Source organism: Artemia franciscana, unplaced genomic scaffold (genome assembly GCF_032884065.1).
Source record: "Artemia franciscana unplaced genomic scaffold, ASM3288406v1 PGA_scaffold_58, whole genome shotgun sequence".
Taxonomy (NCBI): domain Eukaryota; kingdom Metazoa; phylum Arthropoda; class Branchiopoda; order Anostraca; family Artemiidae; genus Artemia; species Artemia franciscana.
Genome location: NW_027062698.1, coordinates 960,875 through 979,757, shown reverse-complemented (window position 1 = coordinate 979,757; position 18,883 = coordinate 960,875). Strand labels below are relative to the sequence as shown.

The 18,883-nt window shown below is 34.8% G+C and overlaps 1 protein-coding gene across 1 annotated transcript in view; it reads right to left on the bottom strand.

Annotated features, from left to right (window-relative positions):
* LOC136042064 (uncharacterized) overlaps nt 1-18,823 on the bottom strand; it is a 66,368-nt gene extending 47,545 nt beyond the window's left edge. Inside the window, exons 1-2 of the mRNA XM_065726936.1 lie at nt 18,718-18,823; nt 15,872-16,049 (exon numbers count right to left, since the gene is read on the bottom strand). Of these exons, the coding sequence (XP_065583008.1) occupies nt 15,872-16,049; nt 18,718-18,720 (181 nt within the window). The 5' untranslated portion in view covers nt 18,721-18,823. The remainder of the gene's footprint in view (nt 1-15,871; nt 16,050-18,717) is intronic.
* Nucleotides 18,824-18,883: the final 60 nt, after the last annotated feature.

Here is an 18,883-nt window from a genome sequence, read left to right as displayed (position 1 = left end):
CGATATCCTTCTAAATATCAAATTTCATGGAGATCCGATCACCCGTTCGTAAGTTAAAAATACCTAATTTGTTTCAATTTTTCAGAAATACCCCCCCCCCCAACTACCCCAAAGAGAGCGGATCCGTTCCATTTATGTCAATTACCTATCTAGGACTTGTGTTTATTTTTCCCACCATGTTTCATCCCGATCCCTCCACTCTAAGTGTTTTCTAAGTTTTAGGTTTCCCCCTTCCAACTCCCCGCCCCCGTCACCAGATCCGGTTGGGATTTTAAAATAAGAGCTCTAAGACACGATATCCTTCTAAACATCAAATTTCATCGAGATCCGATCACCCGTTCGTAACTTGAAAATACCTCATTTTTTCTAATTTTTAAGAATTACTCCCCCCCCCAACTACCCCAAAGAGAGCGAATCAGTTCCAATTATGTCAATCATGTATCTGGGGCTTGCGCTTATTTTTCCCATCAAGTTTCATCCCGGTCCCTCAACTCTAAGTGTTTTCCAAGATTTTAGGTTTCCCCCCAATGTCATCAGATCCGGTCGGGATTTCAAATAAGAGCTCTGAGACACAATATCATTACAAACATCAAATTCATTAAGATCCAATCACCCGCTCATAAGTTAAAAATACTTCATTTTTTCTATTTTTTCCGAATTAACCGGCCCCCACTCCCCCCCCAGATGGTCAAATCGGGAAAACGATTATTTCTAATTTAATCTGGTCCTGTCCCTGATACGCTTGCCAAATTTCATCGTCCTAGCTTACCTGGAAGTGCCTAAAGTAGCAAAACCGGGACTTTAGGTTTCCCCCTCCAACTCCCCCCAATATCATCAGATCCGGTCGGGATTTAAAATAAGAGCTCTGAGACACAATATCATTCCAAACATCAAATTTCATTAAGATCCAATCACCCGCTCATAAGTTAAAAATACTTCATTTTTTCTATTTTTTGCGAATTAACCGGCCCCCCACTCCCCACCCCCCAGATGGTCAAATTGGGAAAACGACTATTTCTAATTTAATCTGGTTCGGTCCCTGATACGCTTGCCAAATTTCATCGTCCTAGCTTACCTGGAAGTGCCTAAAGTAGCAAAACCGGGACCGACAGACAGACCGACAGACCGACAGAATTGGCGATAGCTATATGTCACTTGGTTAATACCAAGTGCCATAACAAGTAAATTCGATAAGGACTATTGACAATGCCCTAATGCCAATTTCCATCAAAACGAACCTGAGCTGAATTGGAGTTTAGCAACAAAATATTTTGTATACAAAGCATGAGCTATATTTTGATTAATCCTATATAGTTTCTAATAAGGTTCGAGTAGTATTTTGGGTTAGATTTTTAAAGTAACATACTAGAGCGTTTTCTTTGATAAGTTCGGAGACCAAGCAGGCAAAGCAAGACAATGCAAGGCAACAGGACAACAAAAGAAAAAAAAAAGAATTCCAAGTACTGATCTTTCTTTATTATAGCTTTCTTAGGCAAAATTGGTTGAGTGGAAACAATTTTCAAATCCGCTTAGTTGCTAAGAAAAAAAAAAAAATAAAAAAAAAAATAAAAAAATCAGAAGCGCGAAGTCTTTTCCTAGAAAAAGCCTCATTGAAATCATGGCTCAAATAAGATTTTTTTTTGCAAAATTATTATTTTCTTTTTTGCTGTGGATAGCTTCGTTTTTTTTCCGTGTCCTTATTCTCCCGTATTGTCAAATAGAGACGGCTCAGAAACTTACATATCTGTACGATATTTTTACATATTATTTCTCCTTATTTGAGTTCCAGCAATTTCAATTTAAGAAACTTATTTATCGACAGCATGAGAAAATATAAGAAAACGTGGTAGTTTGCAGCCAGTTGAAAAGCAGAATAAATTTCAAAAGCAAAGGCAATTTTCACATTCAGCCGTGTCTTTAATAAAGTTTTTCAGGCAAAGCTGGTGTACTTTTTTAATTTTTCAGGGCAACTACAATGAAAAGGCCTTAACTAATTATGGTGTTTGAAATGGAAAAAGGAAAAATTATGAACTTGTATAAAGCTAATAGATTGGTATTATGTGAATTTTTTTTTAGGTAATTGGGGGACCACTGTTAGTTGATGGGTTGAAAATTGGAATTTGGATTGAATCAAATTTTGAATGAGGGTATATTTGTTTCACGTCTACTGGACTGCCCTTCTAAAGAGCCTTTTGTCAGGCACTTGACAAGATCAGAAGAGTATTATATTGTAATGTATACTGTAAATACTTAGTTCAGTAAAAAAAAAAAAAAAAAAAAAAAAAAAAAAAAAAAAAAAAAAAAAAAAAAAAAAAAAAAAAAAAAAAAAAAGCAAGCAAGTTCTATGGACCTATCAAGATAGAGCGGTAGTAGGCCTTAAAAATTTTGTCAAAGATTGAGCAAAGCACTAGGTATCAGTCAAGGGCCCTGTTGCTATATCAAGCATTGTTAACATTAAAGAGCTACAAAAAGGAAGTGGAACAAAACTTGAATTGGCTCTCACTACGTTTGTTACCAAAGAGAACCCGTCCATCAGCAATATGGACACCCCGCCAGAGATATTGAAACAACATGCACGATTCGTAAGGTGTTCAACTTATGGCGTGCTGACACCTTCCCTCCCCCCACGGCAAAATAAAGTTTAACATTCTATTTTTCACTGATTTTATTTTCTTTGGCCAAATTGAATGGAAATTTGGCCAAAAAGAATGGAACTACAATTAGTGTTACAAGGATTGTAGACAGGCAGATACACAGAAGAAATGTCTCAGCCGAAAGCACAGAACAATTTTAAAGAATTAACTTATTCATCTTCTGGATTGAAAGTATAAAACTTTATAGAAGAGCGTCTCTTAAAGCACAAGAATATTTTAAAAGGGTTTCACTGTTTGCTTCACACTTATCCACAGAATAGTGAAGAAAGTAAAGAGATGAAAGAGCCATTTTTGAAGTTGATCGAAATTTATGAAGAAGATTTGGAAAACAACACCTTAAACGTTTGATGACGGAAAGAAAAATTTGGCAAAAATTACTCTAACAGAACAAGGCACACCATGTCAATGCAACTGATTTCCTAAATATTTGTGGCAAGGCAATCTCTCCGAACATCCATATCTTACTTAATATTTTAATCACTATACCTGTATCGACCAGCACAACAGAGCGCTCCTTTTACACTTCGGAGAATCAAGACATACCTAAGAAACGTGACGTCTGAAAATAGGCTAAATGGCTTTGCCAATCTCAATGTCCACAGGGAAATTCTAGTTGACACAGACAGTGTATATATCCATACTGACGAAGACTCAATTTTGTTTTGTAAGACAGCTAATATAGGAAGATTGTGTCAGAATAAAACTTAAAATCGTATTTAATCTGCTTGGTTTTATCAATCATTCTTATAGTCCCTACTCGAGCAACTTTAGGCAATGCCTGAAATTACTGGTTTTTCTGAGGATTTTTGAAGTTTTTTGTTGATTAGCCCGCACTAGACATCACCACCCTTACTTACGGCAACTTACGTTCATTCTAAGCTTGCTTTCATTCACTCTTTTCATTTTTCTTCATTTTAAGTTTCCTTCTCTTATGGATTTCTGCTTGATTTATCAAAATTATTTTGCTCAAAATAAGAGTTTATGCAAAATCTTTTGAATTTTACTTTTTGGTTCTCGTTTGGTTTGAACTTTTTGCTTTTTATGCAAAACTTCCTGTTTTCAATAATATAATTCAAAAGAGGCCATTAACCATTTTTATTTAAAGGGCAGGTAATAATCTTGTCAACAGAAAAAAAATCGGCTTATGTAATTTAAAATGCATTATGGTGCAAATATTAAATATTAGTGGAGAACACTTTCTTTTTGATTTTTTCAACTTTTATCATGACCACATTTATGGATAAGCAGGGCTTTACCGTATGCAAGGTGCAATACATTAAAACAGATTGGATTAATTGACAGTGTTTTCAGGTCGACGCTGCTTTGAGGTAAAGAATTCTCTATACTTTTTTACTGATACTGACAAATGTCCTTAGGAATGGAGACACAACCTAGGTTTCCCGGTACCCACAGGTATATCTTGTGGAGACAGAAAAGTTATCTATTGCCAAGAGGGTCAGTTTCTAAAAATCAAAGACAGAGAGAACACACAAAAAAATCAGTTAGTCAGTCAAAGATCGTGCAACACCCTGGTTTCATCTTTGGAGGTAAAGCTATAAAGAATATTGATTAATCCCATCTCCTCAAAAATATATTTTCACCATCCATTCACGCGGTAGATATTTTCGAATGGGTTTGTTCCTTCTGGGCAAGAAAGCATCGTGAAATTATACCTTCTATGGACACAATGCCATCCATCACAATTATGCTTCTCTGCAAATTTTACACAAAGCTTGTTCCCAAAAATGAATGCCCGTGTTCTGCAGAGCTCATAGAAAGCTGTTTATACTCCTCCAAAGGATTAATAATACGGCTTCTAGAGATATAACAGGGTGTCAATGGATATTCTTCTGAATACCCACCATTCTTACTAGCTATATACTAGTATCACCGTTACGGTAGGTAAAGAAACACCTCACAAGGGATAGTCAATTCCTATGTTTAGACAGCCTGATTGCACTAAAGAAATTACTAAAAAAATACTACTGTTGCCAACAATCTATGAAAAAGGGTTGAGCCATATAGCTCGAATCGGCAAAAAAATTGTTATAAAGGGTATTTTCAATTACAACAGCAGAAAGAACTTGTTTCCCAAAGAGCAAGCTTATGAAAAATGCTGTTGCACTTATGCTATTAATAATTAACGCTTAATGCTATAACCTCTTTTGTTCTAGAGTTACTTTCGATTTACAATCAACTCAAAATCTATTATAATCAAATTATCATGAGTTTTACAAACTGAAAGCGTTAAGTACAGGTCTCCCCCACAGTCAAAAGTATAACGTCTTTTCAACAATCGACGGTTTAAAAGGCGTTTTATATTTTTTTTTTGCTAATCTTCAACATTTTGTAAAATGTCATAAAATATATGCCATATTTCCACGACCTTACTGCATAGTTCTTTTGAAGGACGATAAAAATTCTTCTTCAATAATTTTATTAGGTTCTTAAAAGTTTCCTCTAGGCTTCTCATACAAGCCTAGATACTCATAAAAACGCCCAAAGGTTTTTTGGGGTTAGGATGCTCATCCATAGACCAGAAGCTATCATCAACGCAAAAGTACTGTATACACTGTTATTTGATTTAAAAATTCAATGCATGAAAACGATGCATTTTCCCGAAAGAAAAGACACAATTTTAGAGATCAGAGCGGGCATAAGTCGAATCCTCTAAGTTAAAAATCTTAAACCAAACAGACTAAATTGACTGAAGAAATCCAGCACAAAAAGAAACGGAAAAGGCCATTAATATGAGTTGTGCAATCCTCATTTAACTCCCCAAAACAATTAGTAGCATTGCCTCTTCAATGAATACGCAATATATTTTCAATTGAAATTATTCTTTACCCGATGGTCAATATATTTGAAAGAATAAATTATTTTAGTCATTTTATGATTATTATTACTTCGCCATTAGTAAGTAAGCATATAGATACAGTAAACCCTGGCATTGGGGTTTTTGGACAAGCAAGATCCCCTTTCCTACTTTTATCAGGTTCACTCTATATATAAAAAAGTCCTAGCTACATTTTTTAAGTTTAGCATTAATCCGCAAATATAAAATGGCGGGCCCAAAATAGGTCTGTCGAAACTGTTTTTGAAACATAACCACAATATCACTTTTCCTTCATGGCATCCCCTTCTTAAAAGGGGATGCTTAAAGTTGAAAGTATACAATAGTTGTTCGTGTATAGTAAGCACTCTTCATAAATTGTTTTGATAAACATAGTTATGTATTTATTTTAATTTTCTCTATCTTGTACTCCGTCCCTATGAACTATCCCTAGCTCTAAGAACAACAAGCAGTTTGCAAGAATACAAAGAAACAATATTTTATTGATTAAATTTATATTAAAATATAAAATAAAAAAATGTTGTATGTTGAGTCAGGAAGAGGTTCTTTGGCAGGAGCAGAGGCCACATAATTGCACAGCTTCAATGAGCAGTAAATTCGTTAGGTGAAGGATGAGCAAAAAATTGAAGCAAAATTGATTAAAATTTTTTTGAGGGTTCTATTTTCTTAGTAAAATATAAAAAGGGGAGCAAAAAAAATATACGCGAATTTTACTGAGATTCTATTTAACTTGAGGTTTAGAACCCTTGTTTTTTTTTATTTAAACTTTAAAATTATAAGAAACCAGTTCTGCTGCACTGTCTTTTTATGTAAAAATAAGCGTCTATACACAAAAAGACGAATGCAGCAGAGAACAGGCTCATACAGAGTTCCAAAATTTACTGCCCAGCTACTTCATTATCTAGAAAAGAAAAGAAAAGTTAATCATTTGCAGACAATAGACAATATGTTTTTTCGGAACTAAAAAATTTATAAAAGGATAAATTTTGAAGACTGGCTAAATACATTACAAGAGCGAAAACCTCAAGATGGTTGCGATGTCTGGTCAAGACCTTTTTTCTTCACATGTAATTATGCTTGCTATTAACAAATCCTTTTAGACTTTCCTGGAACATTTTGTGATATAGGAAAAGCACAGATACAAATGTATTCCTTAAAACTGAATTAATCAATACAAGATAAATGCTAAATGTAAAAATGAGCACTACCTAAGGAGGTTCGGGGGTAGCATGGATTAGTTTTTGGCGGAAAAGAAATTTTCTGGGCAAAAACTTTCATGGGTAGATAAGGTGCGATTTAAAAAATTTACATTTTCTAAGAGCCCCACGGAGATAAAACCATCGAAAAAGTGATGAAGAACTAATATATTATACACTATATATATATATATATATATATATATATATATATATATATATATATATATATAGATATATATATATATATATATATATATATATATATATATATATATATATATATCTATATATATATATATATATATGTAGCTAAGCGTATTTTACTTATTATCAATTCTGGTACCACTTTTATTGAAATCCTTGGAAATAAAATTTAGTCAGGTCTTCGGGGATGGTGAGAAGGGTGCTAAACTGTATGAGTCAGGAAGGTGTATGAGAGTCTACATGTAACAAGGTCGTAAGAAAGACGCATTTGCACTATCAAGAACGGCTCAGGAGCGACTAAGGCCCAGCAGCCACGGGGCAACTGTTTTGAGACTAGAATTGCTAACTGATTGCGCATGCAACTGTTGTGTGACCATGGCCTTGAGGAAGTGAGGTCCAACCCATGAGGCAATCCAGATCTTACTGGTTTCCAATCAGTCTAAAACCGGTTCCGAATGAGACCCCAGTCATGGTCACAGTTGCGTTGCAGTGCTGTCCCAGACATTTTCGGGAGCTACCGCGTTGATATTGTCCAATTATTTTGGCTCTCAACATGTCAGACCAGGAATTAAACATGAAAGTAGACTAAAAGTAGACTAATATCATGATTGTCAAAATGGCTAGTATACAATGACTGAGCAGCTAGGGGTTTTAAGTTTAAACTTTAAGGAGAAGGTTGAAAAGAAAATCGAACTGAATCATAAGAATATATGTGCATCCAGGTAGTCAAAAGAGCACATCTCCAATATCTTAGTAATTTCTAAGGGTATTAAGTTGAAACCTTCAGTCATTGGTGAGGAGGGTGTCGAACAAAATCAAAGTATACTATATACACCTAAGTAGTTGAAAGGGCGCGTCTGCAAAATATCAAGAGCGGCCAAGAGTATTTAGTAGACCCTTTCAGAGGATGCTGGGGGAGGATTCTAAACTAAATCGAAAGACACTATGTGCATCCATTTCGTCAAAATGATGAACCTATAATATAACAAGAATCGCTTAAAGTTGATATAATATAACAAGAATCGCTTAAAGTTGATATAATATAACAAGAATTGCTTAAAGTATAAAGCTGAAACCTTCGGTGCATGTTGAGATAAATCCCGAACAAATTGTCAAAAGATAGTATCCGCAACATGTCAAGAACAGCTTTTGATATCAAGTTTAACTTTTAAGGAATGATCAGAGAGCAAATTGAATTCAACGATAAGATACTATCTGCATTGAGGTTGAAAAAAGGGCATATCAAAAATATCTCAGCAACTTCTTAGGGTATTAAGGCGACTTTCAGATAATTGTACAGATGGTACTGATCAAAATCAAAACGCACTATGTACATCAAGGTTGCCAAAAAGACATATTGACAGTATCTCAGGAAGTTCCATGGACCACAGTAGAAACTTTCAGGGAATAAACAAACATTGTACAACAAAGTCAAAAGCAACTGTGAACATAAAGGTAAAAGAAGGGCGCATTTATAATATTTCAGGAACAACTAACAGTATTAAGTAAAAATTTCGAGTGAATATCGAGAGGTATATTGAACTAATTCAGGAGACATTAAGTGCATTATGAATGTCAATATGGCATATATGCAATAACTCGGGAACATTTAAGAGTATTAAGTGGGAACTTTCACCGAAAGTTGAGAGAAATGTTAAACTAAATAAAAAAACACCCTGTCTTGAGGGAATGTCGATGAGGATATTGAACTAAATCGGTGAACTGTATGCATCCAGGGTGTCAACATGGTTCATCTGCAATACGGCAGGAACGGCTAAGATATTTGAAACTTTCTGTAAATATTTAAGGTGATGTTGAGCTAAATCAAATGACACTATCTCCATCCAGGTTATTAGAATGAGACGTCTTCAATAGTTCATATACGGTTAATGGTATAGATTAACGCCTTAAGCGACCTAGCTGAAACTGTGAGGAAACATTGGACGGAAAGGACAAGTAGATACTAAAGTTTGATTTCTTGACCGAAGGGAGCTCATCAGCGACAAAGAATGTTTGAAAAAAAAATGGTTGTATTGATTCTTAGTTTGAAAGTGTGTGTTATATTCTTAGTGTGATCTCTTTTTTTGATCTCATTAAAATTTCAGGCCGTGAAGACACCTCAATAAAAGTTTCAGAACCAAGGGAATCGGAACTGGAAACAAATCTTGTCAGGGATTCTTCATCTCATTTTTTTTTTTTTTTTTTTTACAACAAATTGGAACTATATTAGCTAATATACTAGCTCAAAATGCATAAATGTAAACAAACAAGCTATTAAAGCAAAATATAACACACACAAAAAAAATTCCTACAACGAAGCGTTTGATCATTATTCGTCTATATCAAAGGTTGTAACAGCAGATACGACGGAACAGCTTCACCCCCCAAAAATTCCCAAAATTGTTCACATTTTTTAAAATACTAGTACCCGTACCCAACAATTTGTAGTTCTATAATATAGCTATTTTTAGAATTCCTAGCAAAATTTTGTCCAGAATATGAAGAGCAACTCAAAATCTTTTTGCTTTTATTCATCAATAAAACAAATATCAACAAAACTTGCATAAATTAATTCTTTTAACTTAACAAACAGAAGATGTTTCAACAAAAGAAGTTTTTTAAAATAAGTACAGAACTAATTTAAACCAAAGGGGAGCAGAAGTAGTGTAAAAAAAGTCATGCTTAAAACGTAAATAAATCATTATAAATAAACTAATGAAACCCTCTGACAGACCGTATTTCAAACAGTAGGTGGTGCAAATATCGTAGGTAAATACCGCTTTGTAGGGCTGTAATGAGAGAAAGGTAGATATAGCTAGGGCACAATCTGCGGATAAAGGATGACAGATTACCAAAATTTGTCCTTTTCAGCCAACTGTCTAGGGCTAAACAGAAAGCAGGTTGTCCGCAGTTGAGGTGGGAGGATGTCATAAAGAAAGATTTAAAGGGAATAGAAACTTCCTGAGAGGGTGTAAAGAGGGAGGCTCTGAATAAATTGGGATAGAGGAGCGTGCGTAGCTGTGTTGGACTCCAGTGGCTTGGTGCTGCGGTGAGTTCTTCATAGTAGTAGTAGTAAAGAGAGTGGAGTGGTTGGAGGGGTTTTCCCCCCTCCAACCCCCCCCCCCCCCCAATGTCATCAGATTCGGTCGGGATTTAAAATAAGAGCTCTGAGACACAATATCATTCCAAACATCAAATTTCATTAAGATCCAATCACCCGCTCATCAGTTAAAAATACTTCTTTTTTTCTATATTTTTCGAATTAACTGGCCCCACACTCCCCCGCCCAGATGGTCAAATCGGGAAAACGACTATTTTCCATTTAATCTGGTCTGGTCCCTGATAAGCTTGCCAGATTTCATCGTCCTAGCTTACCTGGAAGTGCCTAAAGTAGTGAAACCGGGACCGACAGACAGACCGACAGAATTGGCGATTGCTATATGTCACTTGGTTAATACCAAGTGCCATAAAAAAAACACACAAAACGAAGAGAAATTACAATAAATAACCCAGTTAAACTCAAAACGAGCAAAAATTAACCTGAATAGGGCTGATGACTCCAGGTCTTTTCAAGATCAGAACATAATACTAAACTTTACTGAAAAGAAAATACATTTGACGTTTTTCACTGTTTTGACTTTAATAAACAAAGAAGTGTTAAGACTTTAGGGAATAAATATAAGAATATTCGTTTTAAACTGACAATCCATTTTTATTTTTATTTCTTTTCTTTTAGCACAGTGCATATTCTAGTCTTGAGAAGACACTAGGGTTGTGAAACTTATATATTTTAAATTAGCATAAAAAATCTGATTATATCTATTAGTATCAAAATTCTGTTTTTTAGGGTGCGAAACTGCTCCTTACTTGCAGTTTGTTATCACAACCTGTTAGATAGACTTTTTCAGGGAAAAAGTAAGTAATAGTTTAAATCTATTCGGATTTTCTTTAAAAATTTATAGCTTGGCCTGCTATTTGTATGCTGGAGAAACCTTTTCAACGATTTTAACAGCATGCACTCTTTTAAAAATCTAGACACAAATAGTGGTGTTAAATTTAGTCTTATACCTCTTCCAGTTGACCCGAAAAACAAAACTGAATACCATCCAAAAAAATTATATCCATGATCTTTGACATCTTGGATATCCTTCCACACTTTTGATTTATTAAAATTTAAAAGCAGAAGTAATAGAAGAAGTAGCCCCCATAGTTCGAACATAGTACCCTCAGTCGTTCTTTGGATATTGCTTAGATGTTTTATTGGCAACCAGCTTACACAGAGTGGGTTTTGATTTAATTTTTAGGCAACAATTAGTTTTTAAACATAATCGACAAGCTTGATAACTAAGGGGCGGGGGTTAGGGGGGATTGGCCTACACAATATCTCTAAAATATAAAAGACCGTTCAGTTATGCAGAACAAAATGACTATCTTTAAATTTGGATTGGAGGTATTTGGAAAATTATGAGGAAGAGAGGACGGCTGATTGCCCACCAATCACTTTACAACCTTAAAACAGGTACAAGAACTATGAATTTCAAATTAAATTAGCTCCTTTAAAATATCAATGATATTACTAGCTATGAAAGAGCAGCACTGCCTGTGATATTGCTTCTATGCCATTTTAATGCTTGCATGTGTACAGTCTTTTTGTCTAATTTAAACTCCCCCAAAACTTGTCAACTTAATACCCTTAGTGTTATTAGTTACAGTAACTGTAGAAGTAGCATTAAAAGCATATACACAGTGTCTTCTGGCTAATTCAAAATCTGTCAAAACTTACCCTTAAAGGTCTAACTTAATAACTTAAGTCGTTATTGTGATATTGCTTTGTCACCCTTTCGATAATCTACATGATCATAGTTCATTTTTGATTTAGTTCAACATCCAACAAAGTATTCACTGAAAACCTTAATATTCTTAGCTTGTATAGTAGCAGTAGTAGCATTAGCATGTACAAGTTCAAGTTTTTATTTCAACATTCACAAATAAATAAATACAATACAACACTTTGGGACTGGGGAAAACCTATGAGGGTTTGTATTTGCGCGGAAGTCCACATATCTACTTACTATAATAAGAAATCCAATCTCTCTTACTCATTAATACACAACTCTCCCTCCCCCTTTCACTCCTCCCAACCCCACCTTACCTCCCTAGCCAACCTCTAACTCCCTAACCCATCCTTCCTCCCTACCACAACCCTTACCTCCCGAATCCACCCTCCTTCCCCTAATCACCCTACCACCCGTAATAAAATTCAACATTTATACCAAAAAAATAATCTTCTATTTTTTTTTAAACTGAGGCACGTGTTCCGCCTCCCTATTGCTCACTGGTAGTTCATTCCACACACTTGGACCCAGGTGTTTCATTGAGAATGAAGATCGGGTACCCTGACGTAAATCCACAGCTATATCATTACTATGCCTTGTTCCATAATTATCCAGATCACTATTTGTTTTGTACAAACTCTTAAATAGATCTGGGGCTAGGCCATTCATACACTGAAACACAAATACAGCAGCCTGGTTATCTTTTATCTGACCGACATTAAGAAGCTTCAGCGACGTAAAGTAAGCACAGGTGTCATACACATCCTGGACATATCTACCTTTTGTTCTAACAGCTTTTTTATGTAAAATTCGCACCCTATAGTTGGATAAGAAGTTGCTGCTTCATAGGAGATAGCCATAGGAGATATATGGATAAACCAACGAATAATATATAGTTAGAAGTGTCCTCTGTGAGAGAAAGTGCTGTAGACACCGAAGTATGCCAACCCCATGGGCGATTTGTAACATCTTCTCGACAGGTTGTGATCCAGATAAAAGCCAAGATAGCGGAGATGATCAACTTGCTGAATTGGTTTACCACATAAATTTACGAGTCCATACACATCTAGCGGTGTACCAACTCTGCAGAACGTTATTAAAAATGTCTTGCGCACATTTACGCACAATAGACTTAATTATGTAAAGACCTCTAGCCTTTTCAGTGCAAGATTCGCTTTTCTCACCAGCTCCTCCACAGAAGAGGCAAACAAAGTTAAAACAGTATCATCAGCAAACGAGGTAAGAGACACATCTTTAAGGTAAAAACGCATGAGATCAACATATTTAAGGTAAAAAAGCAGACCCAACACTGAACCTTGTGGTACTCCACACATCACAGGAAATGCTGCTGAGTTCACATCACTCAAGACTACTTTGAGAGATCTTCCCGTGAGATAGCTTTCAAACCATTTCAGACACTTTCCGTGGACACCTAACGACTCCATCTGACATAGTAGCGTTTGAAAACCAACTGTATCGAATGCTTTGCGAATATCAATAAATTTAGACAATGGTGTTTCACCTCTGTCTATACCACTATTCACTGATTCCACAAGATGTTGCAGAGAATTCGTCGTCGAGTACCCTTTGCGAAATCCGAAATGCGTCTCACTCAGTAAACTATTAGCCTGTAGGAAGCCATATAGATGATTATGAAACACTTTTTCTAGTAGTTTAGAAAACAATGGAAGAATAGAAATCGACACAAAGCACCTTTATTGCTTTTTTCAACATTCCGTTCACCATACGATGAAATTTTCAACTTAATACTATCAACCGGTTTGGAAGCATTGATGATATTGACAACCTATGTGGGCATAATGTGTTTCGGTTTATTTCAATGAGGTTCCAATATTGCCCAACATTTTCGCCTCAATATTTTTAGGCTGATAGTAGCACTAATAGTTATAGTAGTGGATGTAGGAGTAGAGTTAATAGTAGTAGTCTTAGCTTTAGTAGCAGTAATAGCAGTAGTATTAGTAGGAGTAGAATCAGCAGCATTGTCATGCGACTGCTGTCTTTTGGTTTAATTCAACATGTCCCACAACAGACCTTGTAAGTTTCAATTTACACACAAAACTGTTCCTAAGATATTGCTGATATGACCTTTGGACAACCTACATACGGAATGCAGGTTGTCATCCGTAAAACGATTTTTTTTTTGGGAAAATGTCACCTTTCTACACTCGAGAATAGTTGTAATAGAAGCCACAATTACTACTCAACTTAATATAATTAGCCATTGCAATGACAAAGTCAAAATACCTTTTTTATAAACTGTATATTCGTATACATATTGGAATTTTCATTTTAATGCTCTTACCTTTACAAGTAGTTTTTTATTGCTTTAAAATGTAGAGTTATGAGAAAGAGTCAAACTTTAGCGTAAAGAGGAGCGTTGAGGAAGGAACAGCCCCTTTCATATACGTAATAATTTCTGTTTATTTTAAGTTTTAATGTCGCTCCTTATTTTCAGTTAAAAGAAATTGTTTTTTTTATATTTAATTTCTGAACGTTTTTGAATTAAAGCAGGTTTTAATTTTGACTCACCGTACATTCAAACGAAATCAATACATTAATTTTACTTTCCTTTTTTTTTGGCTAAATGGCTTTCTCAAAGTTCTGATCGGACGATTTTGAGAAAAAAGACGGGAGAGGAGGCCTAGTTGCCCTCCCATTTTTGGTTACCTAAAAATGCAACTAGAACTTTTAATTTTTTTACGAACTTTTTTGTTAGTAATAAATATACATAACTTACGGATTAACTAACGTAACGAACTTCTATATTTGCACATTTTATTAAGTATATGAGGGGGTTCGCACTCTCGTCAATACCTCGCTCTTTACACTTAAGCTTTAATTTCATCCCAATTCTTCAAGAATTACCCCTGAATTACAAAGGCAGTAGAATAAATAACTGTTATTACTAAAAATACTTTAGCGTAAAGAGCAAGGTATTGTGGAGGAGACAAACCCCCTTATATACATAATATTTTCTGCTCTTTGCTTCCAGTTGAAGTTTCTTTTATTTATTTTCCCTTTTTTTTCAAATAGTGCTAGAAATTCCTGCGCCCCCTTCATGGAAATCCTCTTCCCTCTTGATAAATTTCTCCATAGAAAGATCTTCCCACGTAACCCTCGACCCACCCATACCCCAACGCAAAAGTCCCCATGAAAAACGTCTGTACACTTTCCAATAGCCATTACTATATGTAAACAATGCTCAAAGTTTGTAGTTTGCTTAATGAAGATCTGACAGAAACCGGTTTCCCTTCCTGGATTGGGTATGTATGCTTTTATTACAAATTTAATAAATAGATATGGTTAGTTTAGGTGTTTAATATAATGCATTCTGTGGGGCCAGCTTTCCACAATACTTTACCGTAGTTTCCATAATTTATTATGCTATCATCATATTTTGGTATATTTCATTAGGATAAACCTAACCTCACTTATTGGGTGTATTCAATTTAATAGACAACTACCGAATTATGTAGCGCATTGAAAATTTTAGGATGTTATTAATAAAATTGCACGTATAAGCTATTTAATTTTGCTGATTAGATTTTTACTTATTAATTGTTACTGTTCTTATGCTTGTTACCAGTGGGGTTGATGGTGTGGGGAGGGAGGGAAAAGAGTCCCTCCCTCCAGATGTCCATCAATACCTTTTATGGTGAGGTATTTATATTGAAAATGATTTTTTTTTTTTTGCATTTTCGTTGAATAAAAGAAGATAAACCTGCCTCAGCCTCGATTTTAGGAAATTCATTCCCTTACCCTTCAATTCTTGTGAATTGACGCCACTGTTTGTTGATGTGGGTTATCCTCAATAGATATTATATTGTTGCCGGTTCATTTTAAGCAATCACCTTTCTTAAATTTAAATCTTTTTTTTTTTATTTCACGAATTCTTTTTGAAAACTTAATTCTCACACAAATTCTTGAATACAGAGTACAGCTGGATACAGCAAACCCTTTGAAGAGAAAGGGGGGTGGCTGTAGAGGAAGATTAAAAACAGGCATTTTCTCGCTGTACCTTGTCCAGATGTTCGCTATTAGCAATTGAAATTTACCAAAAACATTGTGATTAGCATGTTAATTGGGAGCCAGTAAAGTTCTTACCAATTGGTACTCCTCCAAAAGTTGTGAGCTCGATAAAATATCTGGCCCGTGAGAACAATTCCTGGTATGGAAACAATGCCACTGTAACCGTTACAAACAAAGAGGGCGACCTTGAGGCATCCGACACATCTGGCTGCGGAGTGTAAGGAGCTGGTATCACAGATGGGGATATAGCTTGCTAAAAAAAAATATATATATATAAAGTAGAAAATAGAAGGTTCTGCTTCATTCTATATATATATATATATATATATATATATATATATATATATATATATATATATATATATATATATATATATATATATATATATATATATATATATATATATATATATATATTAAACAAAAAAAAAATAAGATTTTTAAAATGAAAGTAAGGAGTGACATTAAAACTTAAAACAAACAAAAATTACTCCATATATGAAAGGGGCTTTTCCTCCTCAACGCCCCGCTCTTTACGCTAAAGTTTTTTACTGTTTTAAAAAACATAGTTAAGAGAAAGAGTCAGACTTTAGCGTGAAGAGCAGGGCGTTGATGAGGAAGCAGCCCCTTTCATATATGAAGTAATTTCTGTTCGTTTCATGTTTTAATGTCACTCCTTACTTTAAGTTAAAAAACACTTGTTTTTATTTAATTTAATTTCTGAACATTTTTTAATCGATGCATGTTTTGATTTATGCTCTCTGCAGATGAATAATTAAAACGAAATTTGCATAATTATTTTTTTTTGCTAAATGGCTTTCTCATAGTTTTGATCGAATGATTTTGAGAAAAAAAAGGAGCGAGGAAGGAGGTCTAGTTACCCTCCGATTATTTGGTAACCTAAAAAGGCAACTAGAACTTCTAACTTTTTACGAATTATTTTATTAGTAAAAATAAATTTTATTAGTTACAGATTTAAGTAACTTACAAATTAGCTTACGTAAGGAACTTCTGTATTCTCATATTTTTATTACATATATGAGGGGGTTCACCCCCTCGTCAGTACCTCGCTCTTCACGCTAAAGCTTAAATTTTGTCCTGATTTCTTAAGAATGACCCCTGAATCACAAAAGCCATAGAATAAATAGTTGAAATTTTTTAAAAATACTTTAGCGTAAAGAGCAAGGTATTAGGAGGAGGTGAGCCCATCATGTGTGCAATAATTTCTGTTCCTTTTAAGTTTTAATGCTGCTCCTTACTTTCAGTTGAAGAAACTTTGTCATATTTATTTTGTCATTGTTTTTTTTTTTTAATAATGCTAGAAAATCCTGTGCTCCCTTCATGGAAATTTTCTTCCCCCATGAAAAGTTCACCCAGCATATCCCTCTCTTCTCAATCCCTGCCCCCAAACAAATGAAAACGCCCCAGAAAACGTCTGTACACTTCCCAATAATCATTACTATATGTAAGCACTGGTCAGTGTTTGTAGCTTGTAGCCCCTCCCACAGTGACTGTGGGGGAGTAAGTCATCCCAAAAGACATAGTTATAAGGATTTTCGACTACGCTGAATAAAATGGCTATCTCTGAATTTTGTTCCGGTTACTTTGGGAAAATAATTAGCTGATTGGGAAAATAAGTTTAGGTTAAAAAGTACTTGAATTTTATTTATGGTAGATGCAATTATTATATTCATAAAGAACATAAAAAAAGGCATTGAGTGGTATGTTTGCTTTATTGGTAAGCCATTTAAATAAACTGCTATAATTTTACTGTAATTTATTGCCTAAGGACTTACAAGGTTTTTATGAAAAGCGTAGCCATTTAAACTTTAAAATGTTGTTTTTTTATTGGAAACTCCTCCCAAAGCCCTTGTTTCCCCATATGCATCATGTTGTTTGAAATAGTTCAACAAAAATGTAAAATTCAAAAGGACAAGAAAAAAACAAATTATTATTTTCAAGGGTCCATAAAGGACTTCAAACAAAATGTTCAGTTAAAGAGCTATATTTGGAAATAACACAAAAAAAATATATTTAGTGGTATAGGCCTACTCTCTTTATTTTATGGTAAGAAATACAGAGTGTCCCATATTTACCAAAAAGCCTTCATTTTACCTGAGTTTGACTTCCTGCTATCTTGGAAAGGGTTAGGAAAATGACATTTTCAGGCATGGGTCTACAGGCTAAAGTATGTCCTGGGAAGGTATTTTAAAGTACCCATCTCCAATCCTCCCTCTAGAGGGCCCTGAAATTTAGCTACATGACAGGTCTATACCTATTGAAATTTTGACAAAACAACATTTTACCTTGATTTACAGTTACTAGTTGCTTTATCTCTGCCTTTAGCTCTAAAATGCAACTGCTGTTAGGCTATTAGAGTAGGCTAGATTTTTGAACCATATCAATCTAGGCTATTTTCTTTTCAAAATTTAGGAAATGTAATTGCATATCTTTAAAACCTTATAAAATGGATTTAAGCAAAGTTATGAAGCTGAAAATAATTTTGTTGTACTTCAATTAAGCAGAAGATCTATTTTGCAAGGTTTCACTTTTATGACACACCTATTTATAAAGGTCAGGATCCTCTAGAGGGAGAAGGAGTGGAGTTAGCTGCTTCAAAATACCTTCCTGAGACATAATTAAGTCTGTAGATTCAGCCCTGAGAGTTCCATTTTCCTAACATAAACACTTTCTGAGATAGCAAGAAGTGAATTAACTAGAATTTTACCATTTTCGATTTAAGACGCAATTCATGGCATATATTTGCACATTAATGGGGTGGAGTATGTGCTCTATTAAATGTAGGCCTATAGGTTAACCAGAGACACACCAAAGACCTGCAGCTTTTGTTAGACTGGTTTTCCATTAGAAAAGGTCGACGACTATACATTTAAAGAAGTTAAAAAGAGCTATGTATTTACCATTTTTTATAATTGACATTTTCTTTGGCCAGCCAAAGGGCTGGCTTAAATGACAGCCAAAGGGCTATGTCCGCTCCGCCACACCCAATTTGAAGAAATACTCCAGGATGATGATGGTGCTAAAAAGACAATTGAATAGATTTGCCGCGTTTTCGGTCTATGGATA